Raw genomic sequence first — 25062 nt, forward strand, 5'->3', positions numbered from 1 at the left:
CCGCCCTTACCTGGGGCCAGGCTGAGTAATCCGCTCGGGTTTGCTGGGTTTGCTTTCAGGAGCTTTTGTTCCCTGAGCGCTTTCCGTAGAGTTCTGGAAGATGGGAATGAAGATGGCGGCCTCCCGGTCTCCGGCCCGGAGGAGCGGAGAGCCCAGGGCCCCACTCCTCAGTGCGCCCTCAGAGCACAGCACCCAATTACTCCCGTCACCCTGGCCTCCGGCCGCGCTCTGAGCTGACCGAGCCTGCGACCGGTTCAAGGTAACCCCGAGTTTAGAGCTTACTCCTCGACTCTGTCTCTGTAGCTGGCTTCCCTGTTCTAATACTGGTAAGCTCTGTGACACTCAGACACCCCCGATCCTTCTGTGACCCTGTGGGACCTGAGGCCGCGCTGACCCCACCTGGGCTTCACCCCAGTTAAGCCTCTGGAGCGATGTCCCTCAGCAGAACAGACTTTTAAAAGTCCTGATTTTGTGCTCCATTGCTCGGCCGCTCGCCGGGAGCCGGGCCCTCCCCCCGTGGTCTATCTTCCTGTTGCTTTGGATTCACTTCTCCGCCAGTCCTACCTTTCAGATTGTGGTTGATTTTCTGTTTCTAGAATTGCTGTTCTTCTTCTCTTCAATCTCCCATTGGATTTGTAGGTGTTTGCAATCTTTAGATAAGCTATTTAGCTGATCTCCCGCTACCTGAAGTAGTCTCAGCCTGCTACTTCTCTGCCATCTTGAGTCCTCCTAATTGCTGTTTTTTAAATGTTCTTAACTTTACTGATAGTTATTTACAATTTACCAAGTTTCCAAATACCATTTTCTCTTTTGTTCTCAAACTCAGGTCATAAAAATATAGGCAAAAGAATGAGTTTTTAATATGTTTTCAAAATAAAAATCAGTAGCAAGAAAACTTCATTTTTAAAGACATTGACTTTTTTATTATGGGATATTAATCAGCATTAAATTTAAAACAATTCTTACCGCCACAATTTATATGTACTGGCAGTAAACATGGGACATAAAACTCATGTTCAAGCTTATGTTAAATTACACAGGAAGTCACTAGTATATTTATACAAACAATAAGAACTATAGAGATACATTGACCTCTAAAGTGGTAAGTAATTCATTGGCCCCATGTTTAAAATCTCAGCTGTGTTTCTCTTGCCATATGTATTGGATCCCACATCAGTAGGCGAGAGAATGGCACCAAGATTGTTGCTGGAACGAACTAAGAAGTTTGCCAGGCGTTGAGTCACACACGTGGCAGTGTTGCATTTCCGCTTTTCCATCTGGTGACTGGTGACATAGAACAAATGTATAAAGTTAGAGCCTTAGACTCAGGATTGGATACATCTATAGTACAACAAATATCTCATATTGATGGAAACTAAAGGAAACATTTTCATGTAAGGAACTCAATGTTTTGGTTTGGAAATATCTGGATGACTGAGATTTTCTGACACCTTGAAGATACAGCAGAAGCAATTTTTGACTAGGACATCATATAACAATTATCCATTATAGTTAATGTTGAATTTCTCAGAATGATCCTTTGAAACTTCAGCATATATTCCAGATAGTAGTAATAATAAAAGTGTTTCTTTGTCTTACATTCTTCTAATTTTTTTATTCTTCTAAATCATGATAAATCTAGTTCCCAATATAGGAAAAAGATATAGAATACAAAATTTATATTAATTTGGAATATGTGGAATTTTATATATATATATGTACATGTTTATATACATATATATATATATATATATATATATATATATATATATATATTTCCCACATCTTTCTAAAAAAATTAAGCAGTATAAGATATTTTTGTTAAGTTCCCTGAGATCATTAAATCAGGGCTGTAAGAGAGAAATGGCAGGTACTATTAAGACCCAAGGGGAATCAAATTTATTTCTGGTTCATGAACTCTCATTGTTATAGAGTGGAAGTTCTATTACTCTTAACATAAATACATAAGCATTACTATCTTTCTGCCACTTACTTGGTTCTTTTGAACAATTTTAATGATAGGACTATGTTGAATGTTAAAAACAAAAGACTTTTATGTTAATAGTATCAATATTCATTGCATTCTTTTAGCAACCTGGAACAATTGCAAAATAATATTCCAGGTAAGTCAGAAATTATCATTATGGTTAAGCAATTTATTTGAATATTAACTCTTATTTCTATATATGGAATTATTTATGTCAACTGTATATTTTTGTACCACCCTTTGTTCCAGCATTCTCTCAAAATGGTATTGGCAATGGATACAGAATGATAACATGCTCCCCTTTTTTGCAGATGATTAGGAAAGCCAGGGAAATGTTTTCGTTTTCAGCTCCATGGAAATCAAAATATTAGTAAAACTTAGGATAAGTGTAAATTGGGAAAGAGATGTAGATATGTAGATATGTCCAGAAGCAAGTGGTTGTACATAATTTGGGGCAAAATGCAATAGATTTTTATCTCAAGTGTTTACTTTGTATGGGGAATACTTCATTATTTGTATCTCTCTATAGGGATAGCCTAAGAGAAAGTGTTTTTCTCATGTAAATCTCATGTAAATCTTTAGGGTTTTTATGTTCATATTTTCTTCCAAATACAGAAATTTCTATGGCATCAGGTAAACTTGGTATTGTTGAGTATAAGTGTATGCTGACAAGCCTATTATTCAGACAAAGGAAACCTACTTTAGGACCCAATTATCTGGTCTAATATGTCAATATTAGTTATATTATTTATTTAATTATTTGTTTTTGCATGTATAGTAAGCATGGCCAATGTACATTTACAAAGAATGATTTAATGCTTTTTAAGAATTAAAACGATACTTCATGAGAGAACAAACTTTCCTTGAAAAAAGTAGAAATTAGAATTTGACCCAAACACTTCAAAATAATAAATTTATAGCAATAAGGGAAATGATGGGTCAAATTGGGAAGATTCAAAGTGATATCTGTACCAAGAGATGTTTGGCAAATACCTAGAGCAGAGTGTGAACTAGTCTATGTGCTAAATGTCTGAGTGGTACTTTAATAACTGGTCTCAAAGTCTGTAACAGGACTTAAAATTATTCCAGCTAAATTAATATCTTATTTGAGTTAGCTAGAACAGCCATCATTCCATTTAAAAGAAATATTAAGAGCTTCTATATCAATTTGTTTCATTGTTATGAAACTGCTTTCAAACAAGACTTTTCATGTAAATATAGCATTAATATATATAAGATTCTTTCCCAAACAATCATTAAGGTAGAAAAAGATGGCTGAAACGCTTAGTAAAAGGTATCACATCCCTACTTTCAGGCATTTTTTTTTCTCTTTAACTACTTGGGCAGACAAGGCATTTAGTATTTAGTAACAGACACTAGTTCAAATTATTGATCACTTACACACATGCACACATTTATAACTTTAAGAGTTTAAACAGTACAGACTATAGACTGAAGTATCATCACTCTTATATTGTCTCTCTTTAAAAATATCTCAGTTTCAAGGTTTTTTTAAAGATTAATTTATTTTATTTTAGATAGAGAGAGAGAGAGAGAGAACATGAGTGGGAGGGGCAGCAGGAGAGGAAGAGACAATCTCAAGCAGACTCTGCACTGAGGACTGAGCCTGTAAGGGACTTTATCCTCCCCCCTGAGATCACCACCTGAGCTGAAACCAAGTGTTGGATGCTTAACTGACTGTGTCACCTAAGCTCCCTCAAGGATTTTTAAAACCATTTTAAACTGTATCCCTGCTCTACTTCTCAACAGTCATTTGTGGAAGTAATGACACTGTTGTTTAACCTCTGATTATCTGCTAAGCAGGTGTATACTGAATGTTTAAAAGTTGGTGGGCAATTGTGTGATCCTTTTGCCTCAGTCAAGAGTATAAAATATTTTTTGGTATGGCTTGTAAAGTCAGTTTGTTTCCGCTTAATCTCATGTCACAGGTACAGAAGTTAAAAAAAGATCTCAAATAAGATGATTAAATTTTATAAGAAAAATGACATTGATAAATCTATATCAGACTGTCTTTTAGAAGTGTGTGAAATGTGATTCATTTCCTACAAAGATTTCACAGCTTTTTATAAGATATATAAAATATTACATGGTTGGAAAACTCAGGATGATAAATTCTCTCCCCTTAAAAAAAAATGACCAAACATACTGATTTCTGGAAATTCACTAAAGAGTAATTTGAAGAATGCCTTGGAAGTATTTCTAATAAAAATTCAAATTAAAAGATTGAGAGACTAGTATGAAAATAACTTGAAAATAAAAAATGTTATATACTATTTTATTTGTGAGTGAACTTTGCCTCATAATAAAAAGACAAACGGGATAAAGGTGCTTATGAGATGTCTATATCTAATGAAGGGAAAAAATCAAGATAAAGACAGAAATACTAGGTAATACTGTTAATTTTCCCATTATTCTATTGTTCTGCTGGTTTACCAGAAACTTTGTGTCAGTTTCATTTATTTTTACTCACAAAAATCCAATTGAAAATTAGAGTCAATTCTGAGAACATTCTGCAAATTCGATAAGCTTGAAAGGGCAAAGGGAAGATTCCTGCTCTTTATTACACGTGGGTGCTGTAGAACTCTACATATCACCACAGACTGCCACCTCAACAAAAAAACACCTCAAAGGAAAATAGACAAGATGCTAGTAATTCTATGAGAAAAGTTTTAATATGACTTGAAGCAAACTCTTTTCAAAAGTAACCTTAATACTCCTTGGTCTTAAAGAGTATGTAAATTCAGTCCTACAAGACTATAAGAAGTCAAACTTACTTTAGGCACAAACAAATCCTCAATTATATTGTTTATGACATACGCATGAATTTGGACTTGAGAATCTTTTAAATAAATGGAGAATTGCAGTTCTTTCCCCCTCAAAAGTTGTAATTACTGCTAACATTTTCACCTGACATACTTTTTAGACTTCTTTAAAATTACCACGTAAATGACATGACACCTTTTGAAATAAGCCTTCTTAGGAAATCCTGATGGATGTGCTACCTATTGAAAACATTTTTAAGAAGGATAAATTTACATTTAGAGCAGCTCAGAAGTAATTTCATGAAGAACATATTTTTTAAATATTTCTATTTCCTTAACAGAACGGTTAACAATATAGAAAGAATCCTTTAAGAACAAATGGCTTTTTAACTCGTTCTTAAAAATTTTAATTTTCTCCCTGATTATTTCTATGTATTTCAATTTCCAGAAGGACATGCAATAATTTTTAATATTGCCAGAGCCCTCTGAGGAAAAAAAAAAAACTATGTAAATATACAATAAAATCCCACCTGATACCGAATATATATTTTAAGTTTCTTTAGTTTATTTGAGAATCAGGTTAATATAATGGAAATTACTACGCTTTGGCTTTTCCTGCTTTGTGTTCTCGTTTTGCCCTTCTAGGTTCCAAGAACATACTTCTTGACAAAACTGGAACTATCCATTCCTGTCTGTCAGAAGTTCTGTCAGAAAGATACATCTAATGTCATAAGAGGTGTTAGTTAAATAGCAGTTTTTAATTCTAATTTTCCCACATTTTACAAAAGAAACAGGATTTTTAAGATACTAACCTTTTAATGGGAGTAGCTTTCAGATGGTTTAATGCAACGGAGAGTACGATGAGAACTACTGGAAGCTTCAGGAGGCACATTGCTTTTCAAATTTTCTGAAAAGAATAATTCAGCATTGAAATGAAGAAAATTTTTATAGTTCTGATAGATGGAATTTGAGACTAGAACCTACTGTAAAAGATCCCTTTTTAAACATAATCTCCAAAGATAGTAATTTTATTGATATAGTCCCTTGATAATGTTCAAACAATTTTCAAATATTTTCAAATTTTTCACTTTCCCAATTTCCTTCTCTAAACAATTTCAAAAGTTGATATTATAGCAATTTGTCTCTTTAGGCATTCTTTGAAAGAAGCTATATATTTAATTCCAAATCTGTTCTTCCCTAAACAAATAATATTTTCCCATAAACAGGAAACTCTTTACCTTTAATGTTTCAGTGTCAGCAATATCAGAGAATGTCTCTAAATGGTAAGAAAGCTTCATGAACAATCCCAAGCTTGCATCCACTGGAGTATTTTTCCCCCACTTGTCAATGAGTAATCCAGCTCTTATATACCTTCACACATTTCCCAGCTCTGACATCAGACAGCTCAGAGAGACTGTCATTAATTTCCACCCCTATAGATAGAAAGTGCCTCAGAGACAACAGAAGCAGATGGGTGATTATTACATTAACACATCAGTGAATACTAACATAGCAGATACAGAGTGTCTTTGGGCAGTTAATGGTGTGTCACACACAGCAGAATTTTGAATTTTCCATTTTTGCAAAATACAAGTGTGGATTTTCACAGCAGTATGCTCTAGTTAGCAGTATGCTCTAGTAAGGGATTGATAAAAGGAAGTGATTAAGAATAACAAATGTGTTTATATGCAAAGAGCAAAGCCAGGGACACTGAGGAATCTAATGAGGAAGCTAAAGCCAAATGACCTCAATGGCTTAATTCCATGAACATTCAATAGTAGATTAAACTATGAGGGTAACATAGATTTAAAAAGGACATACACACACATACACGCAAAAGAGAAATCAGAAGTTATTTACAGTGAAGTGGAGATGGAAGATTAAAGGCAGCGAAAAAATAATTTTCCATCCCCAAATTCATTTGTCAGCATTTAAATAGACATGTACCTATATAATTAAGAAATTTTTGCTTTTTCTATTACTGCATAGAAACATTGCAATTATTTTGAAAGAATAAATTTAATTTGTTATTTTTTTATTTTCTCCATACATTTCTTTTTTCTTATATATCTAAGTTATATTTGTTAATAATCTAAGTTGTGACAATTTAATATTATATATAGCAAGAAAAACAAATTCCAACTGCTAGTGAAAACATGCATATCTATATAAACTAAAAAAGGTGGAAGTTCCCCAAGTAAAAAAATTAAGTTCACTGAGCTCATATACTTCTTTAAAGCTTAGTAATACAGTTTGAGGGTGTTTAGTAAAAATTTCAGAAAGAAAGAATAAAAATTTTTACCAATACTTATTCTAATTATTCAATGATTTTGCAATTTTATATTTCTGTAAAATTTACTGATATTCCAAAAGGAAAAAAAATGTAAAATCAAATAATTTGGAAGAATGATGATTTCTTATAAGAAGATAATTAATGTATTTAACAAAGTACATACAATGATTTAGAAATGATAAAGAAGCCCAGAGATATTAAATAACTTGTCCAAAATTACACATCTAGTTCACATTGAAATCCTGAACCAAAGTTTAGTTTTTCTGATTTATGGTCTAGTGTTCATTTAAACCCAAATACCTGCTTTCAACTTACATATTTATTTATTTTCCTAACTTTATTTTTTCTTCTATACTTGTTGTTTGATCTAGTGGCTTGATTCCATTCAGGTAAGAATCCTTCACATGTGATACTGTTTCTTTCCTGTTGCATCACAACATCTGGCTGAATCACTTTTGTGGTGTTAAGATTGATCAGTGAGATCAGATTTTGTCAGCCACATTGTCCACTCTGAGTTTTCCATTAGCTCTTTAGTCACTGGTTTTAGCTATCATTGCTGATAATTGCCTAGAATCATTGTTTTATTACAGGTCGCAAGTGAGAGTCTGATTCTATTATTTCCTCTATGTTTACTAGCTGAAATTCTTTTTTTTTTTTTTTTTTAGAGAAAGATCACAAGCAGGCAGAGAGGCAGGTAGAGAGAGAGGAGGAAGCAGGCTCCCTGCTGAGCAGAGAGCCCGATGCGGGGCTTGATCCCAGGACCCTGAGATCATGACCTGAGCTGAAGGCAGTGGCTCAACCCACTGAGCCACCCAGGCGCCCCACTAGCTGAAATTCTTCAACAAAGGAGAGCATTCCTCATTAACTAATTGGCTCCCTTGAGACACAGTTTTAAAGAAAAGGCAAGATATATGCTTAATTCTTTCCCCTTACTTACCAGTTTTTTGCACATAATAATGAGTTCCTTCTCTAGCATCCTCCAAAAGTGACCAAAGAATTTTTTTGGTGGTTCTCATTGTGAACTCATATATTTTAGCATATATGTATTTTGATCTCCCTTTTTTGATGTTCAAATTATCCCATATTGGAACAGCTGCACAATGTTGCTAGAAATGTAAATTATTTCAGTCACAATGGAAAACAATACAGAGGTTCCTTGAGAAACTGAAAATGGAACTACATATGATCCAGCAGTCTCACTTCTGGATTTATAACCAAAGAAAACAAAATCATTACCTTGAAGAGATACCTGTACTCACATGTTCATCGCAGCATATTCACAATAACCAATGTAGGGAAATAACCTAAGTGCCTGCTGACAGATGAATAAAGAAAATATTATGTTTTTAGAGATATAGAATATGATTCAAAAATGTCTGTATTTAATGCCTGAACTATACACAATATATGCAATATGTGTATATAAAATAGAAAACATAAAAATAGTAATAATTTATAGCTGATTTCTATGTAAACATTTTTGTTGTTGCTACATAGTTTTAAAACTATCTTGGGGGCTTCTGGGAAAGATGGTGGAATAGGAGGATCCTAAACTCACCTCATTCTATGGATACACCTACATAATACCCACATCAGTGTAAATAATACAGAAAATGATCTGAAGAGTGGCAGAACGGACTCTTCACAACTGAACATAAAGAAGTGGCCACATCAAAAATGGTAGGAAGGGTGGGAACTTGGTCAGAAGCTAAGCTGACCCATGGAATTGTCTCCAGGAGGAACTCAGTAAACACAGAGAAGGGAGAGGAACAGACCCCACAGCAGACACTGTAGGCAAGGAGAACACCCTCAGGGATGGCAAATCCCCATAATATTTGGCTTTGAAAACCAGAGCGACTTAACATCTTGAGTTTTTACATTAGCAGGGCTTAACACCTGGAACTTTAAAAATCAGCTGGTTGGCCCTGGGAGAACTAGAGGGTGATAGGAAACTGAGTCTCTGCCTTTAACAAGACAACATAACAAATAGTCCCACTGAGATAATAGCATAGAAACAGTAGTTTGAAAAATGCCTGCAGTATGTGGGAAGGAGATTTATTTACTCATCTCACAGCATGTGCAGAAGGGGCAGGGATCTTTGGGAGACTTTTACAAGAACAAAAGAGCTACTAATTGCCATTCCCCTCCTCCACCACCCAACCTAGTCACGGGGACTCCTGTGGGAAACAGCACAACATGAACTCTCTACCTCACTTGCTACCAACATGGCCTGCCTCCATGCTCTTTTGCAGACTCATCCCTTCAATTTAGTCTCTGCAGCTCTCCAAAGCAGCACCAGGTCTCCTCCCACAGCAGACTTGTGCAAAACTTTCTAATACAATGTGCCTTGCTTCCACGCTCTTCTGCAGATCCACTCTCTCCAACCTGCCCTCTGCAGGAGTCTATCCAAAGTGGTTCCACAAGTGTGGCAATGTACAAACAGCCCTGATAGGGGCTAGTACTACCACAAAGTGCCCCCTGCCCTGGGGAGAGGGGAAAATAACTATACCAGTTTGACTGTTGTTCCAGTAGTGGGTTAGGAGCAGACAACTGGTCTGACCTCAGGCCCCACCTACCAACAAAAGCTTTATAGGGGACAGCCCAAGGAAAGTGCCCTATACTTTGGTGGGACCACATCTCTGTCAAAGGCCTGGTCTGACTGAACTCATGCCCAAGGTGGCCTACGACTGGCCCCTTAACAACACAGGAACCAAACCCTGGCCACTACAGGCAAAGAGAGCCACTGCAGATGACTGGATTGAAGGCAAATGCAGCTCAGCCACAACAGTAGGTCACACACAACACATAGGAAGCTACAGGTTCTGGTGAGCAGGGGACATTGGACTACAAGGCACTATAAGACTTCTTCATAAAGCCATTATTTTCAAGAACAGGAGACATACCTGACTTTCCTAACATGTAGAAACAGAGAGTTAGACAGAATGAAGACATTCCAATGAAAGGCATTCCAAATGAAAGGACAAGACAAAATCACAGCAAGAGAGCTAAACAAAACAGAGATAAGCGATATGCCTGCTAGAGAATTCAAAATCATCTTCATAAAGATATTCACTGGACTTGAAAAGAGTGGAGAACCTCAGTGACACCCTCAACAAAGAGACAGAAAATGTAAAGAAGAGCCAATAAGTGATGAAGACCTCAATAACTGAAATAAAAATATACTAGTAGGAATAAATGGTAAATTTTGTCCTGGAGGACAAAATAATAGCAATTATGCTGAACAGGAAAAGGAAAAAAGATTAATAAAAAGTTAGACTAGATTAAGGGAACTCTGTAACACCATTAAGCATAATAACATTTGCATTATAGTGATCCCAGAAGAAGAGAGAGAAAAAAGGGGGCAGAATTTTATTTGAAGGAATAATAACTGAAAGCTTTTTGAAACTAAGGAAGGAAACAGAAATCCAGATCCAGTAGGCATGAGAAGCCCTCAACAAATTCAACCCAAGGAGATCTACACCAAGACACATAACAATTAAAATGGCAAGGGAAAAAAAAGTAGTAATAAAGAAAGAATTTTTAGTGGTGCTTGAGAGGTTCAGTCAGTTAAGCATCTGCCTTTGGCTTAGGTCATGATCCCAGAGTCCTCGGATCAAGCACCACATCAGCTAGAAAAAGAACAAAGGAAGCCTAAAGCCAGCAGAAGGAAGGAAATAAAGATTCGAGCAAAAGTAAATAATTTAGAAACTAAAAGCAATAGAACAGATCAACAGGAGCTGGTTCCTTAAAAAAATCAACAAAATTGGGACGCCTGGGTGGCTCAGTTGGTTAAGCAGCTGCCTTCGGCTCAGGTCATGATCCCAGCGTCCTGGGATCGAGTCCCACATCGGGCTCCTTGCTTGGCAGCGAGCCTGCTTCTCCCTCTGCCTCTGCCTGCCACTCTGTCTGCCTGTGCTCACTCTAGCTTCTCTCTCTATGACAAATAAATAAATAAAATCTTTAAAAAAAAATCAACAAAATTGATAGAACTAGCCAGATTCATAAAAGAGAGAGAGAGGACTCAAATAATACAATAAAAAATGAAAGAGAAGAAATCACAACCAACACCACAGAAATACGAACAGTTGCCAATATAATATAGAAGAAAGAGATAAATTCCTAGAAACATATGTTACCGGGGCGCCTGGGTGGCTCAGTGGGTTAAAGCCTCTGTCTTCGGCTCAGGTCATCATCCCAGGGTCCTGGGATCGAGCCCCACGTCGGTCTCTCTGTTCAGCAGAGAGCCTGCTTCCACCTCTCTCTCTCTCTGCCTACTTGTGATCTCTGTCAAATAAATAAAAATCTTTAAAAAAAAAAAAAAAAGAAACATATGTTACCAAAACTGAAATAGGAAAAAAATAGAAAACGTGAATAGACCAATAAACAACAATGAAATTGAATTAGTAATAATAAAAAAAAAAAACAATAAACAAAGTCCAGGACCAGATGGCTTCACTGGCGAATTCTACCAAGAGTTAATACCTATTCTCAAACTACTCCAAACAATAGAAGGGAAAGGAAAACTTTCAAATTCGTTCTATGAGGCCACATTACCCTGACCAAAACTGCATAAAAACACCACCTGAAAAAGAAAAAAAAAATCCTACAGGTCAATACCTAGATGCAAAAGTCCTCAACAAAATACTAGCAAACCGAATCCAACAATACATTAAAAAATCATTCACCATAATCAAGTGGGGTTTATTCCTGGGATGCAAGGGTTCAATATTCCCAAATCAATCAATATGACACATCATGTAAGAAAGAGAATGATAAGAATGACATGATAATTTCAATAGATGCAGAAAAAGCATTTGACAAAGTACAACATTCATTTATAATACAAACCCTCAATAAAGTAAGTGTGGAAGGAACACACCTTAACATAAGAAAGGCCATATATGAAAACCCCACAACTAAAATCATACTGAATGGTAAAAAACTGAGAGCTTTTCCCCCTAAAATCAGTAACTAGACAAGGATGTCCTCTCTTACTACTTTTATCCAGCATAATACTCACGTCCTAGCCAAAGGAAGCAGACAAAAAAAAAAAAATAATAATAATAATAAAATAAAAAAATCATCCAAATTGGTAAAGAACTAAAACTCTTGGTATTTGCAAATGACATGATATTGTATATAGAAAACCCTAAAGACTCCAGCAAAAAAACTACTAGAACTGATAAGTGATTTTTTAATAAATTCACAGGATACAAATTAATATATAGTAACCTATTGCATTTCTATATACTAATTATGAAGCTGCAGAAAGAGAAGGTAAGAAAACAATCCCATTTACAACTTTCTTTATCACAAAGAATAAAATACAGAGGAATAAACTAAACCAAAGAGATGAAAGACCTGTACTCTGAAAACCATAAAATATGGATGAAAGGAATTAAAGATGACACAAAGAAATGGAAAGATAGGGATGCCTGGGGTGGCTCAGTCAGTTAAGCATCTGTCTTTGACTCATGTCATGATCCCAGGGAACTGGGATCAAGTCCCACATTGGTTTCCTTACTCAGCAAGGAGCCTGGTTCTCCTTCTTCCTCTGTCTGACATTCCCCCTGCTTGTGCACTCTCTCTATCAAATAAATAAATAAAAGTCTTTAAAAAAAAAACCCAAAAACCAAGAAATGAAAAGATATCCCATACTCATGGATTGGGAGAACAAATATTTCTAAAATGTTGATACTACATAAAGCAATCTACAACTTTAGTGCAATCCCTATCAAAATATCAAAAGCATATTTTTTACAGAACTAGAACAAATAATCCTAAGATTTGTATGGAACCACAGAATAGCCGAAGAAATCTTGAAAAAAGAAGAACAAAATTGATGTACCACAATCTCAGATCTCAAGATATACTACAAAGCTATAGTAATCAAAACAGTATGATACTGGTAGATGCCTTGGTGGCTCAGTTGGTCAAGCGACTGCCTTTGGCTCAGGTCATGATCCTGGAGTCCTGGGATCGAATCCTACACTGGGTTCCCTGATACGCAGGGAGTCTGCTTCTCCTGCTGACCTCTCCCCTCTCATGCTCTCTCTCTCTCTCTCATTCTCTCTCTCCCAAATAAATTAACAAAATATATAAAAAAAAAACCAGTATGATACTGGCAAAAAAAGACACATGGATCAATAGAACAGAATAGAAAGCCTAGAAATAAAGCTAGAATTATGGCCAATTAATCTTTGATAAAGAGGAAAGAGTATATGATAGGGAAAAAGTCTCTTCAACAAATAGTGCTAGGAAAACTGGACAGCAACATGCAAAAGAATGAAACTGGACCACTTTCTTACACCATACACAAAAATAAACTCAAAATGGATTAACGATCTGAATGTGAGAACTGAAGCCAAACAAATCCTAGAAGAGAGCACTGGCAATAATTCCTTTGACATTGGCCCATAATAACATTTTTCTAGATATTGTCTTCTGAAACAAGGGAAACAAAGCAAAAATAAGCTAATGGGAGTACATCTGAATAAAAAGCTTCTGCACAGCAAAAGAAATGATGAAAAAAACTAAAAGACAACTTATTGAATGAGAAAAGATATTTGCCAATGATATATCTGGATAAGGGGTTAGTTTCCAAAATATATAAATAACTTACACAAATCAATACCCCCCCCAAAAAATCACCAAACAATCCAATTAAAAAATGGGCAGAAGGCATGAACAGGCATTTCTCCAAAGAAGATATATAGATGGTCCACATACACATGAAATGATGCTCAGCATTATTCATCATCAGAGAAATGCAAATCAAAACCACAATGCAATATCACCTCACACCTGTCAGAGAGCTAAAATAAAAAGCACAAGAAAAAACAGGTATTGGAGAGGACGTGTTAAAAAAGGAATCCTCATGCACTGTTGGTAGGAAGGCAAACTCATGCAACTACTCTGGAAAACAGTATGGAAGTTCCTCAAAAAGTTAAAAATAGAACTACTCTATGAACCAGTAATTGCACTACAAGGTGTTTACCCAAAGAATATGAGAACATCAATTCAAATAGATACATGCACTGCTATGTTTATCATAGCATTATTTATATAGCCAAAATATGGAAGCAACTCAAGTGTCTGTCAATAGATGAATGGATAAATAAGAGGTGTATAGATAGGTATATATATGCACAATGGAATATTACTCAGCTAAGAAAATGAAATCTTACCATTTGCAACAACATGGATAGATCTAGAGGGTATAATGTTAAGTGAAATAAGACAAATACTATATGATTTTGCTCATATATGGAATTTAAGAATCAAAAAAAAAGGACAAAGGAAAAAAGCAACAAACAGACAAAGAGACTCAAGTGTAGAAAACAAGCTGGTGGTTACCAGAAGGGAGATGGGTAGGGGCATGGGTGAAATAGGTGATGGAGGTTAAGAGTACAGTTATTGTGACAAGCACTGAGTAATGTATAGAACTGTTGAATCACTATGTTGTGCACCTGAAACTAATATAACAATGCCTGTTATCTATACTAGAATTCAGACGATAAATTAATTTTAAAAACTATCTTGCTAATGAATTGCCACACATAGTGTGAAAATGGTATCACTGTTCTAAACATTTTCAGAGAAAAAATGTGTTTTTTAATCTGTGCCACTTGCTATCAAATAATGTTTTTTCTATTCCACTCCATTGTGATGGGTTAAATAAGATTATTTTCTTTTTCTTTTTTTAAAAGATTTTATTTATTTATTTCACAGACAGAGATCACAAGTAGGCACAGAGGCAGGTGGAGAGGAGAAAGAGGAGGAAGCAGGCTCCCTGCTAAGCAGAGAGGCAGATGTGGAACTCGATTCCAGGACCCTGGGATCATGACCTGAGCCAAAGGCAGAGCCTTTAACCCACTGAGCCACCCAGGCACCCCAAATAAGATTATTTTCTATGCAAAAGCTACAAATTCATACATATTTTCACCTCTTTGTATCACAGAAGCACTTTGCTAGAAAGCAATCCAGAATTGCCATTGCTTTCACTCCGCATCTAGCTGTTCCTTCCTGCCACCCTTTAAAATGCAGTGCAGAAAAATTTTAAATCCCTATAGTGAAAAATGTCTTCTCCAACACTCTCTTCACATCTCCTCTTACCAGTTCAAAACATGTGAGTAATAATTTGAAAAGAGATAGGAGCCCATCACATCCCACCATAATCTAAGGGAGGGTGAGCAATGCTTTTCCCTCACAGCTTCATTTCATTTGTACACTCTTGTGGAGAGTTTAGTACTTAATGGTTTACAACTTTATATTTTAAAAGTTTCTCAAGAAGTGATTTTAACGAACATGTGTTCTCTCTATACCATTTCAGTATTTTTTATTTATTTATTTATTTATTTATTTATTAAAGAGTTTATTTATTTATTTGACAGAGAGAGAGATCACAAGTAGTCAGAGAGGCAGGCATAGGGGTAGGGGGAAACAGGCTCCCTGCTGAGAGAGCCTGAACCATTTCAATATTTTAAAAAATAATGTATTTTCAATGACTTCTAAGATCCTATTACTTCAGACAAACAATTTGGAAATTTTGAAAGTCCTCCCCCAAAATCGAAACAAAATAAGCACACAAATGAACAACAGTCTTTCATTTGAAGGAACTGTAATGAAAATTTAATTTATTCTCCTCTAAAACTTGACTTATTTATTCAAAAATATTTAGAGCATCTCTTGGGTACCAAACCCTGAAATATAGTCTAATGGGAGATTTGGGCAACTAAGCACAAATAGCAGTGATGTTTTTACTTTTTTTGGATAAAGTACTGTCAACTGAGTGACTTAAAAACAAGTATGCATAGTCTCATAGTTCCGGAGGCTGGAGGTCTGAGATCAAGACATGAGCAGGATGCTTTCTTCAGATGGCTGCTCCATGCCTCTCCCCTGGCTTCTGGTGGTTGCCTGGCAATCTTTGGTGTTTGCTGGTTTGAAGTAGCATCACTCCCATCTCTGTCTTCATTTCCATGTGACATTCTGTGTGTATCTCAGTTTACTGTTAGGACTTCAACATAGGAATTTGGGGGGAATACACTTCAACCTGTAACATTGTTTTCTAGAAATTCTGTGATTTTTGTTTTTGTCCTCTTCTTTAACTCAACAGGTTCTTAAAAAAACTCTTTCTCAGTGGAGTTTTCTTTTATTGTTTTGTGGTCAAGCAATGCTTTCTGTATTGATTCTTTAGACCTCAGTAAATTTTTTCTTTGTGACCTAATAAATGATCGGTTTTAGTAAAGTTTCCATAAGCACTTTTATAAAGCCATATTTTCCACTTCAGTATAAAAGTTCAATACATGTACATATCATCCACTTTATTGAAAATGTTATTTAAATTTTCTAAATCCTTTTTTATGCTTTTCATCTTGTTACACCTTGGGCTGGGAGGAGAATTAAACCCAATTACTGTTTCTGCTGATTTATCTTTGAACCTACTGCATTTTCTGCCTTAAGAAATCGCCTCACTGTCATTGGGTGCACAGAAATGCATAACACCTATATCTTCTCTGTGAATTATCACCATGTGTACCTTTAATCTTCCTTTCCATATCTTTTCTAATGCTTTTTGCTCTGAATTCTATCTTGTGAGACATTATCATGACTCATATTTTTTTCTTTTTCTCTTTTTACTTTTTTGCATATGCTGTGCATATCATTGCTGATTCTTTTATTTTCATTTTCCTGAATAACTTTGTACTTAATGTGTTTCTTGCACAGCATAAAGTGAAATGTCTTTTGTGAGTTATCTGAAAAACTCCTTTTGGTAGGGAAGCTAAGCCCACATGTTTCTTGATATAATAGATATTTGGGGCTTACCTCTGTCATATTAATAGCATTTATTCTATATGCTTAATATTATCATCTTTGGCCCTTCATCCTTACCCAAATCCCTATTTTTTTAACAGATGATGAAACTGAAGTATAGAGAGGACAGTAACATGACCAAGGTCACAGAGCCAGTTTGTGGTCAAGCTGGAATTCATAGTCTGGTTCCTGAATCTTTTATCTATGATATGCTTTTTATCTATTATATCATGCAGCCTCTTTATTTTGTGCCCTTCATTTGCTAATTCTGAGTATTCTCCCAAGATCTCTTCTCTAATTCATGAATTATCTCTTTCATCTCTATCTAATAGACTATTTCCCACTCAATGAATTTTTAACATCAAAGATTATGTTGTTTTACTTTTAAATACTTCTGAGTCATTTTTAATAGTCTTTTCTTGATTTTAAAATAATCTACTTTTAGTTTTTTAATCATTTCATATATGTTTACTTAATGTTTCTGATAATTTCAGCATATGAATTTCCTTAGAAATTGAATCTGTATTTTGGTTCTGGTAAGTCTTTGTCACAATGGCTTGATTGTATTTATAAGATCACATGTTCTTAAATTCAATCTGTAGGAATCCTAGGGGCCCATATTGGGATGTTCGCTTAAAAAGGATATATATGGTTATATCCGCCACTATCAGAATTTGCCAATATCTGGGATCACTTTAGCTCCACAGAAGGTCCAGAATAACATGGGAGACTCACATTTGCTCTCCAATCCTGAGACAAGCCTAAAGGTTAGGAGTTCAGGATTTTAGGATTTCTATCAGTATTTGTTTCCAGGGCAATTTTCTTTTACCTTCTGCTTACTTGTGGCTCTGCACAAATTTTCATTTCATTGCCTCCTCCTCTCGTACTTTGAGATTTCCTTTTCTTCTTATGAGCTTAGCTATGCCTTAAAAATATCTTAATTTATTGAAGTTCTAGTTGTCTTAGTGGGAAGACCCTTTGGAATAACTTCATATTACAAAAGCAGAACTATGTATGCATATTTTAAAGAATTCTGAGCTATAAAGTCAATTCCTCTATATAAAGGTTGTAATAATCTACTCTTCTTTGGAAATACATTAGTGTATCTGCTTATCCTTAAAATTTTCAACACATTGTATTATTTAGAAAAAAATACCCATGAATCATACGGTAAAGGAAAGTAATATTTTTATAATAACTTGAATTTCTTTGATTACTGATGAAGCTTAAAACTTTACTATATTTTTGGACATTTATGCAATCTGTTTTTTAATTACCTGGGAATATGGATTTGGATATCAGGATAGGTTTGACCTAGAGATGTGGGATGATTTTGGAAATGAATTGTATAATCCAAAAAGAGTATGTACAACAAGAGTAAATTGAGACAAAGTGTATCCTGGGAACATCAAAATTTAGGAGTCAAACTGAGGATTAGGAGCAGAGAAAGAATGGGAATGCATAAACACAACTTACCAAGATGAAAAGAATATCAGAAGAGAAGTGACAAGAAAGTTCCAAGAAGGAAAGCTTGGGATGAATGTCATATGATGGTTATACATTACAGAGGATGAAGACTAAAAACAGAAATTGGAAGTTGGCAAGTAGAAGTTCACTGATGACTAAAGCTAGAATACTTTCAGTGCACGGTATGGAGAAAAGCAGATATTAAGGAATAGTATGACAGTTCTGAAATGTTACTGATGTCTATCAGTGGATCTGAACATATTGAGAAACAGGATTCTTTTAAGATTATGATGGGAAAAACAGACTTTTGTGTGTGTAGAAAATAAACACTTGAGCATGCCATTCAAATTTTGAGCACAATATCCAGACATTCATATTTCCTCTGACAATATTCATTATATGTATTCTTCCACAGTAGCCTCTTTGAAGAGGTTTCATCATAAGGAGAAGAAAGAAAGACCAATAGCTTTAGGAAAGGTTAGGGTTAGGTTAAGATAACATGTTAAAAATACCTGGCACTTGCTAAGTACACATTCAATAAATGTTTATTGATCTTTCAGGAGCCAGCAGGAAAGGGGAGTTTGGTGAACTGGGAGACAGAAAAGATCATTGTTAGCATAGTGTTCCCAAAGAGCTGGAAGACAATGTCTTATGGGGAGGAGAGAGGTAGACGTTAGGAATGTGTGCTTATCCTGAATCAACTCTGTGTCAGGTATTGTGTTAATATGTTTTGTACAATATCTCATTTGATCTTCAAACAACCCTGTGAAGTAGGAAATATTAACTTCTACAGATGAGCATTTCAATGCTTTGAGAGATTACATAACTTTTCAAATTCATGTTAGAGAGTGTCAAGGAAAATGTAACCACCATGTGTCACACACCAAAGCTGCCACACAGTTGGAACAATTATATATAAGAAAGTAATTCTTATAACTGAGATTAGAGTTCAAGAGAAGGTAGATTTGGAAATTTGAATCTCTATTTTTACTGTCAAATGGCAGAAAATGACTATCTGAGAATGACCAATAGCCTGACCTTCTCTTTCCTGTTGACTGGTCAGCAATGCCTCCTTAGTTACATAAAGGGGTGTCCCCACATCCTCATAGACTGGCAGCTGCCTGGCCTATGTCTTGCTCTCCACTAAGCCTGACAGCAAAGGAAACTAGGGTTGGGCCAAACCTCTGGGAAAGAGCCAAGTTGTCTACAGGAGATTTTTCAAATATGAGTTAAATGAAAAGAAAAAAAAAAACACAAAAAGAATGTAATAGGCCCATCAGAGCAATCATATGTTATCTCAAAGTCACTCAAAGTGACTAAAGTCACTGAGCTTTGATTTTTGTGCTGTTGTTGTTTTCCCTGAGCACAATCCAGAAAGTACAGAAAAAGGCTATACACCTTCCATGTTGTAGAAGTCTTGGTGTTAACCTCTTTTCCCTCTACACAATATTACTGTCCATGATGGTTCAAAAGATCATTAGCTCTTTGAAACTTTGTTTATATTTTTTGTTTTGTTTTATATTTAGAAACACTTTATAAATAATATTACTTTCTGTTGTTTATACTTGAGTTTAATTGCAATTTTATCTAATGTTATATAACTTCCAAACTAAGCAGATATGTATGTAATTAAATTAACTGGCTTCATTTGGTCATTTCTTTTAGTTATGAATAATAATTACATGTAATCTAATTACAGAGATGAGTTTTAAGTGATCCTGTGTAAAGTCAAAAGAACTCTGATTAGGATTTGATTATTTAAATAGGTCCTATAATAATTTAAGAGGGATACCCTGTGATTAAGTTATAGCACTGCTAAGAGTAATATATAATTTAGGTTGAAATCTATCATATATCATATATCCACTGTTAAGACATTAAGTAACTTATGCCAAAAATTGCTTTAAATATTAGTGGTTTCACTTTAAGTGTAAATTGTTTGGGGACAAATTGTCAATCTCACTGACATATTTTTGCTTACGTTCACTCATATTTCTCCTACCCTCACATAGAAATGGTTAACTAACCCAATGAACCAACCAAATATGTAGAGCAACAGGGAAAGAGTGTTTTTATTTCAATGTGCTTCCACATAGATGGATTGACGATATTTATTGCACTGCTGGATATGGGTGAAAGAGCCAACACCTATGTATTCTGAATAAATATTTTCAGTTTCAGAGGCCCTCAGCAACAAAATTTTATCTATAAACCACTGACAAGCACAAAGGAGTGTTTATATGTGGGCAGCCTTGAAGGACTCAAGATGATGACCTGTGTTCTCAAATACACCTACACACAGCCATAGTAGTACTTTTACTCAGAGGACCCAAATGTCCAAGTTAGAGATTCCCTTACTCAAATGACCTTACTGAAATGGGTGAAGGTGGAGAAATAGGGTGATGACCCAATTACTGGAAAAATGGAAAAATGGAGTAGGATCACTTGGAATTTTACTGACAATGGAATTGGAACTACCAGACTAAATAAAGCCCCCTAATGTTTTAATGGACTCTAACCTCTTATATTCTTAGCTAATTGCTACCATTTATCCATTTTAGTCTTTTCTCTCTTTGCATTTCCAGAGATAAATTCAGTTTTGGGGAGGTAGGTCTGCACTAAAGTGCTTTGGTGAAGGGTATTTCTAACCTGTCAATCTGTGAAATGAAACAGAAGACCTCCCTTTTTAAAAGCTATCCTTAAATGCAAAGGAGGGGGTGGACGGAAGCAATTAGACAAATTCTAAAAGACTTGAGTCATTAAAAACCACAAGGGCTGTAGTCTGTTAGCTCCATATGAGACAACATGGGTGAACTTGGAGGGCATTTTGCTATGTCACAAATACTGCATGATTTTCCACTTCTATGAGCTTTCTAAAATAGTTAAATTCATACAGAGTGGAATGGTGGTTGCCAGGAACTGAAAGAAGGGGAAAGGGGATTTGCTATTCACCAGGTATAAAGTTTCAGTTATAGAAGATGAATCAGTTCTAGAGATCTCCTGTACAATATTGTGCTTATAATTAACAATACTGTATTGTGTACTTAGAAATTTAAGAGGGTAGGGTTCATGTTAAGTGTTCTTACCACAGTAAAAAATAAAATCAAATGAAAGTGTCATTTGGTGGGGCACCTGGGTGGCTCAGTGAATTAAGCCTCTGCCTTCGGCTCAGGTCATGATCTCAGGGTCCTGGGATTGAGCACTGCATCAGGCTCTCTGCTCAGCAGGGAGACTGTTTCCCCTTTTCTCGCTGCCTGTCTCTCTGCCTACTTGTGATCTCTGTCAAAAAAATAAATAAAATATTTTTTTTAAAAAAAACGTCATCTGGTAAAAACAAAACAAAACAAAACAAAATCCCAGCAGACCTTTTAAGGTAGTTATGAAAAGGCTGATATAATTGGAGACCTGATATTTTCCTTAAAAATATGGGTATCTGGAGGCATTTTGGATCCATTTCGATCTCTCCTTCAAATTTGTCCCAAGATTTTAATTGAAACCTGGAAGAAAACTTCCTAAGGCCCATTTCAAATTAGTACAAACTAAGACCCAAAAACCCAGGAGATGTTTGTGGGCTTACATGGCATTTGTCTGACCTTAGATATTTGGGTTAGTGTTGGCACACCCCATATATTCCCTAGACCAATGGTTTCTTCTCAAGCTTTTAGCATTACATTGCTAGTGATGTTTATAAAGATTGCAAGGCACTTAAGAAAATGCAAGACAACAAATTTATGATACTCCTGGAGATCATCTGAATTTTCCTGAGTTGAGAGGGATTTTTTTTCTCCTGAGGGCCCGGGAATATGTGGTATGTGGACTGAAGGCCACATTTTGAGAAACTGCACTGATAAAACAGGTTGTTATTCCCAACACATCCTGAAATTTGTGACCTCCAGGTTTGTACTTCTCATGTTACAAAACACATTTCCCATGTCATAGAGTAGTCTACATGTCTCATCTATTGACTTGTAAGCTGCTTGAAAGTGAGGCTACTAATTGTTAACTTCTTGTTTACTGAATGCCTCTTAGCATTCAGTAGAGTGCCTTGTACACATTTAGGTACCTTTTTATTATAGTAAAATGATTAAAAGCTGGAGCTTTGGAGGGGTACCTCAGGGGTTCATTCAGTCAGTTAAGCATCTGACTCACTTTTGCCTCAGGTCATGATCTTAGGGTCATGAGATCCAGCCCTGCCATGAGTTCCATATACTAAGCCTACTTGAGATCGTCTTCCTATTTCTTTCCCTCTCCCACCTCCTTCTCCCTCCCCCTAGGTCCCTCTCCACCTTCTATTCCTACACATGTATGTGCTCTCGCTCTCTCTCTCTAATAATTAAAATCTTAAAAAAAAAAAAAAGCTAGGATTTTGGAGGCTGACAAATCTGGATTGGAATCGAGGTTGTGTGGCCTCAAGCAAATTAATATCTCTAAGTCTCTATTTCTTCATTTATAATACTGAATAACAAAAGCAATCTTCTACAATTATGTGATAATTAAATGGTAACGCATATGAAACATTTTGCAGTGTCTGCAAGATTACAAATTCCCCAAATATGGAAGCAATTTTATGAGGAAAATTTTAAATCACCTTATATTTGCTCATTAAAGAAACAGAAAAAAATAGGTAAGCAAAAGTATTAAAGTAAAAACCAACTTAGTCTCACCTCTGAAAAATAATAAAACTTAACATTTTGGTGAATTTTCTCCCAACATTGATTTTTAAAACTCTATATATCTGCATGTATACTTAAAGTGACATCAAACGATTCATACCATTTTATAACATGCCTTTTGTTAAGAACGTGCTATGAATACTTTTCCATATCAGTAATAGCCTTGTAATATTAAGTAGCCACATTTTATTCTAGTGTATATGTATAAAATAAACAATCCTTAATGTTGGGCATTAAAAAAATTTACTGAAGCAAAGCTGTGGTAAATATTCCTTTGTACATTATTTTGTCTATAATTAATTTTTTTCTTAATCTTTTCAGAAGTAAAATTGTCAAGTCAAAGACTACATTTTTAAATATTTGATACCTATTGCTCAGTTACCATTGTAATACCATATCATTTTTATTTTCATCCTCAGTGAATGAAAGATCTTTACCAATGTTGAGCATTATAATAAAGAAAACTTGACAATTTGATAAAAAATGGCCGCTCATTTGTATTTTAAAATTCATTATCAATTTAGCAAATACTAATGAGCATCTCTTCTATTCTAGGCATTGAATTGGGTGATGGTGGGAAGTGGGAGAGATGATTTAGAGGTAAGCAAGACAGATCAGGCTCTTACTTTGATGAAACTTAAAGTTTAGCAGGTTTGAATGTATGAAGGCAATGATGGTAGTCTAAATCTACATTGAACAGGTAGCAATTAAAGGTGTGATGAGGAAGAACATACTAAAGAAGTTTTAACATGGGCCAAGGTGTTAGACTTGGCTCCCTGAAGTGCACTCAAAGATGGGCAGAAGTTGATTCAGCTGGGCAGAGAAGGAAGTTCCAGGAAGCACAGAAGAGCGAGCTTTCAGACTGACTGATGCTTGAGGCACTGAAGAAAATATAGCGTAGTTAGTACGTGGACCACCATAGAAGGATTCAAGATGCGACCACCATAGAAAGATTCAAGATGCGACATGAAAAGTAGTTCGAGGTCAGGTAGATCACATAAGGGCCTTAAAAGCCATGTTAAAATTAAGGACTTTATTTTTTTTTAAAGATTTTATTTATTTACTTATTATTTATTTGAAAGACAGAGATCACAGGTAGGCAGAGAGGCAAGCAGAGAGAGAGGAAGGGAAGCAGGCTCCCTGCTGAGCAGAGAGCCTGATTCAGGGCTCCATCCCAAGACCCTGAGATCATGGCCTGAGCCAAAGGCAGAGGCTTTAACCCACTGAGCCACCCAGGTGCCCCATGGATAGATTTTTCATTTTTAAAGGATAATTTTAGTTGCATTTTGGGAATGGATTGTTGAAGACCAAGGATGCCTATGGGGAGATTAGGTGGGTGGCGACAGTGTGAACTAGAGTGATTTATAGTATGTCTTACAATTCTTTGGTTACATGTGATGGGAATCTAACTCAAACCAGCTTAAGACAAAAGTGAGAATTTGTTAACTCTTATAACCAAAACATTAAAGTAAAATTTTCATCTGGTCTTATTGACAAAGGAAACCCAAAACTCCAACAGTCTCTTCCCTTTGTTCCTTTTCCCTTTCTTTGCCATTCCCTTTGCTGTCATTACCCATCTTTTTTTCTATACTCTCTGCTTTTCAGGCTTATTCTGTCATAATGGCTTCTTCCATATGGCTAAAAACAAGGCCACAGGTGGACTTGCAACTATTGCTGCTTCATCATCTAGAAAAGGACAGACTCATGTTTTCAGTGAGTTAAAAATAAATCCAACAGAGGTCTTCTGGTAACTGAAAGAAGTAGAAAGGGTACTAGAAAGTCAAAACAACAGATGTCCATTATGAAGTAGGGATAAGTGGATGGATTCAGCAGATATTTATAAAGCAGAATCAACAGGAGTCAGCAATTCATTGCATGTGGAGGTGAGGGAGGGACCAGAATCTAGGAGGACTCCAAAATTTCTGATTTGGACAGTTTGGTACCAGTATGTTTGGAATGTTTGTGAGATACCCATATTGCGATGTTCACCAGGCAACTGTTTAAAAGATTCTGACGTTTGTGTTTATAGATAGTAATGGAGACAAT

At 35.6% G+C, this 25062-nt stretch overlaps 1 protein-coding gene across 1 annotated transcript; it reads right to left on the minus strand.

Moving 5' to 3' along the window:
• Positions 1–943: 943 nt before the first annotated feature.
• IAPP (islet amyloid polypeptide) lies at positions 944–6081 on the minus strand. The gene is made up of 3 exons (XM_047742234.1): positions 6009–6081; positions 5583–5677; positions 944–1284 (listed from the first exon to the last, which is right to left on the minus strand). Exons 2-3 carry the CDS (start codon positions 5660–5662, stop codon positions 1095–1097), a joined length of 270 nt encoding a protein of 89 aa, XP_047598190.1. The 5' UTR covers positions 5663–5677; positions 6009–6081; the 3' UTR covers positions 944–1094.
• Positions 6082–25062: the final 18981 nt, after the last annotated feature.

This window comes from Lutra lutra, chromosome 8 (assembly GCF_902655055.1).
Source record: "Lutra lutra chromosome 8, mLutLut1.2, whole genome shotgun sequence".
Taxonomy (NCBI): Eukaryota; Metazoa; Chordata; class Mammalia; order Carnivora; family Mustelidae; genus Lutra; species Lutra lutra.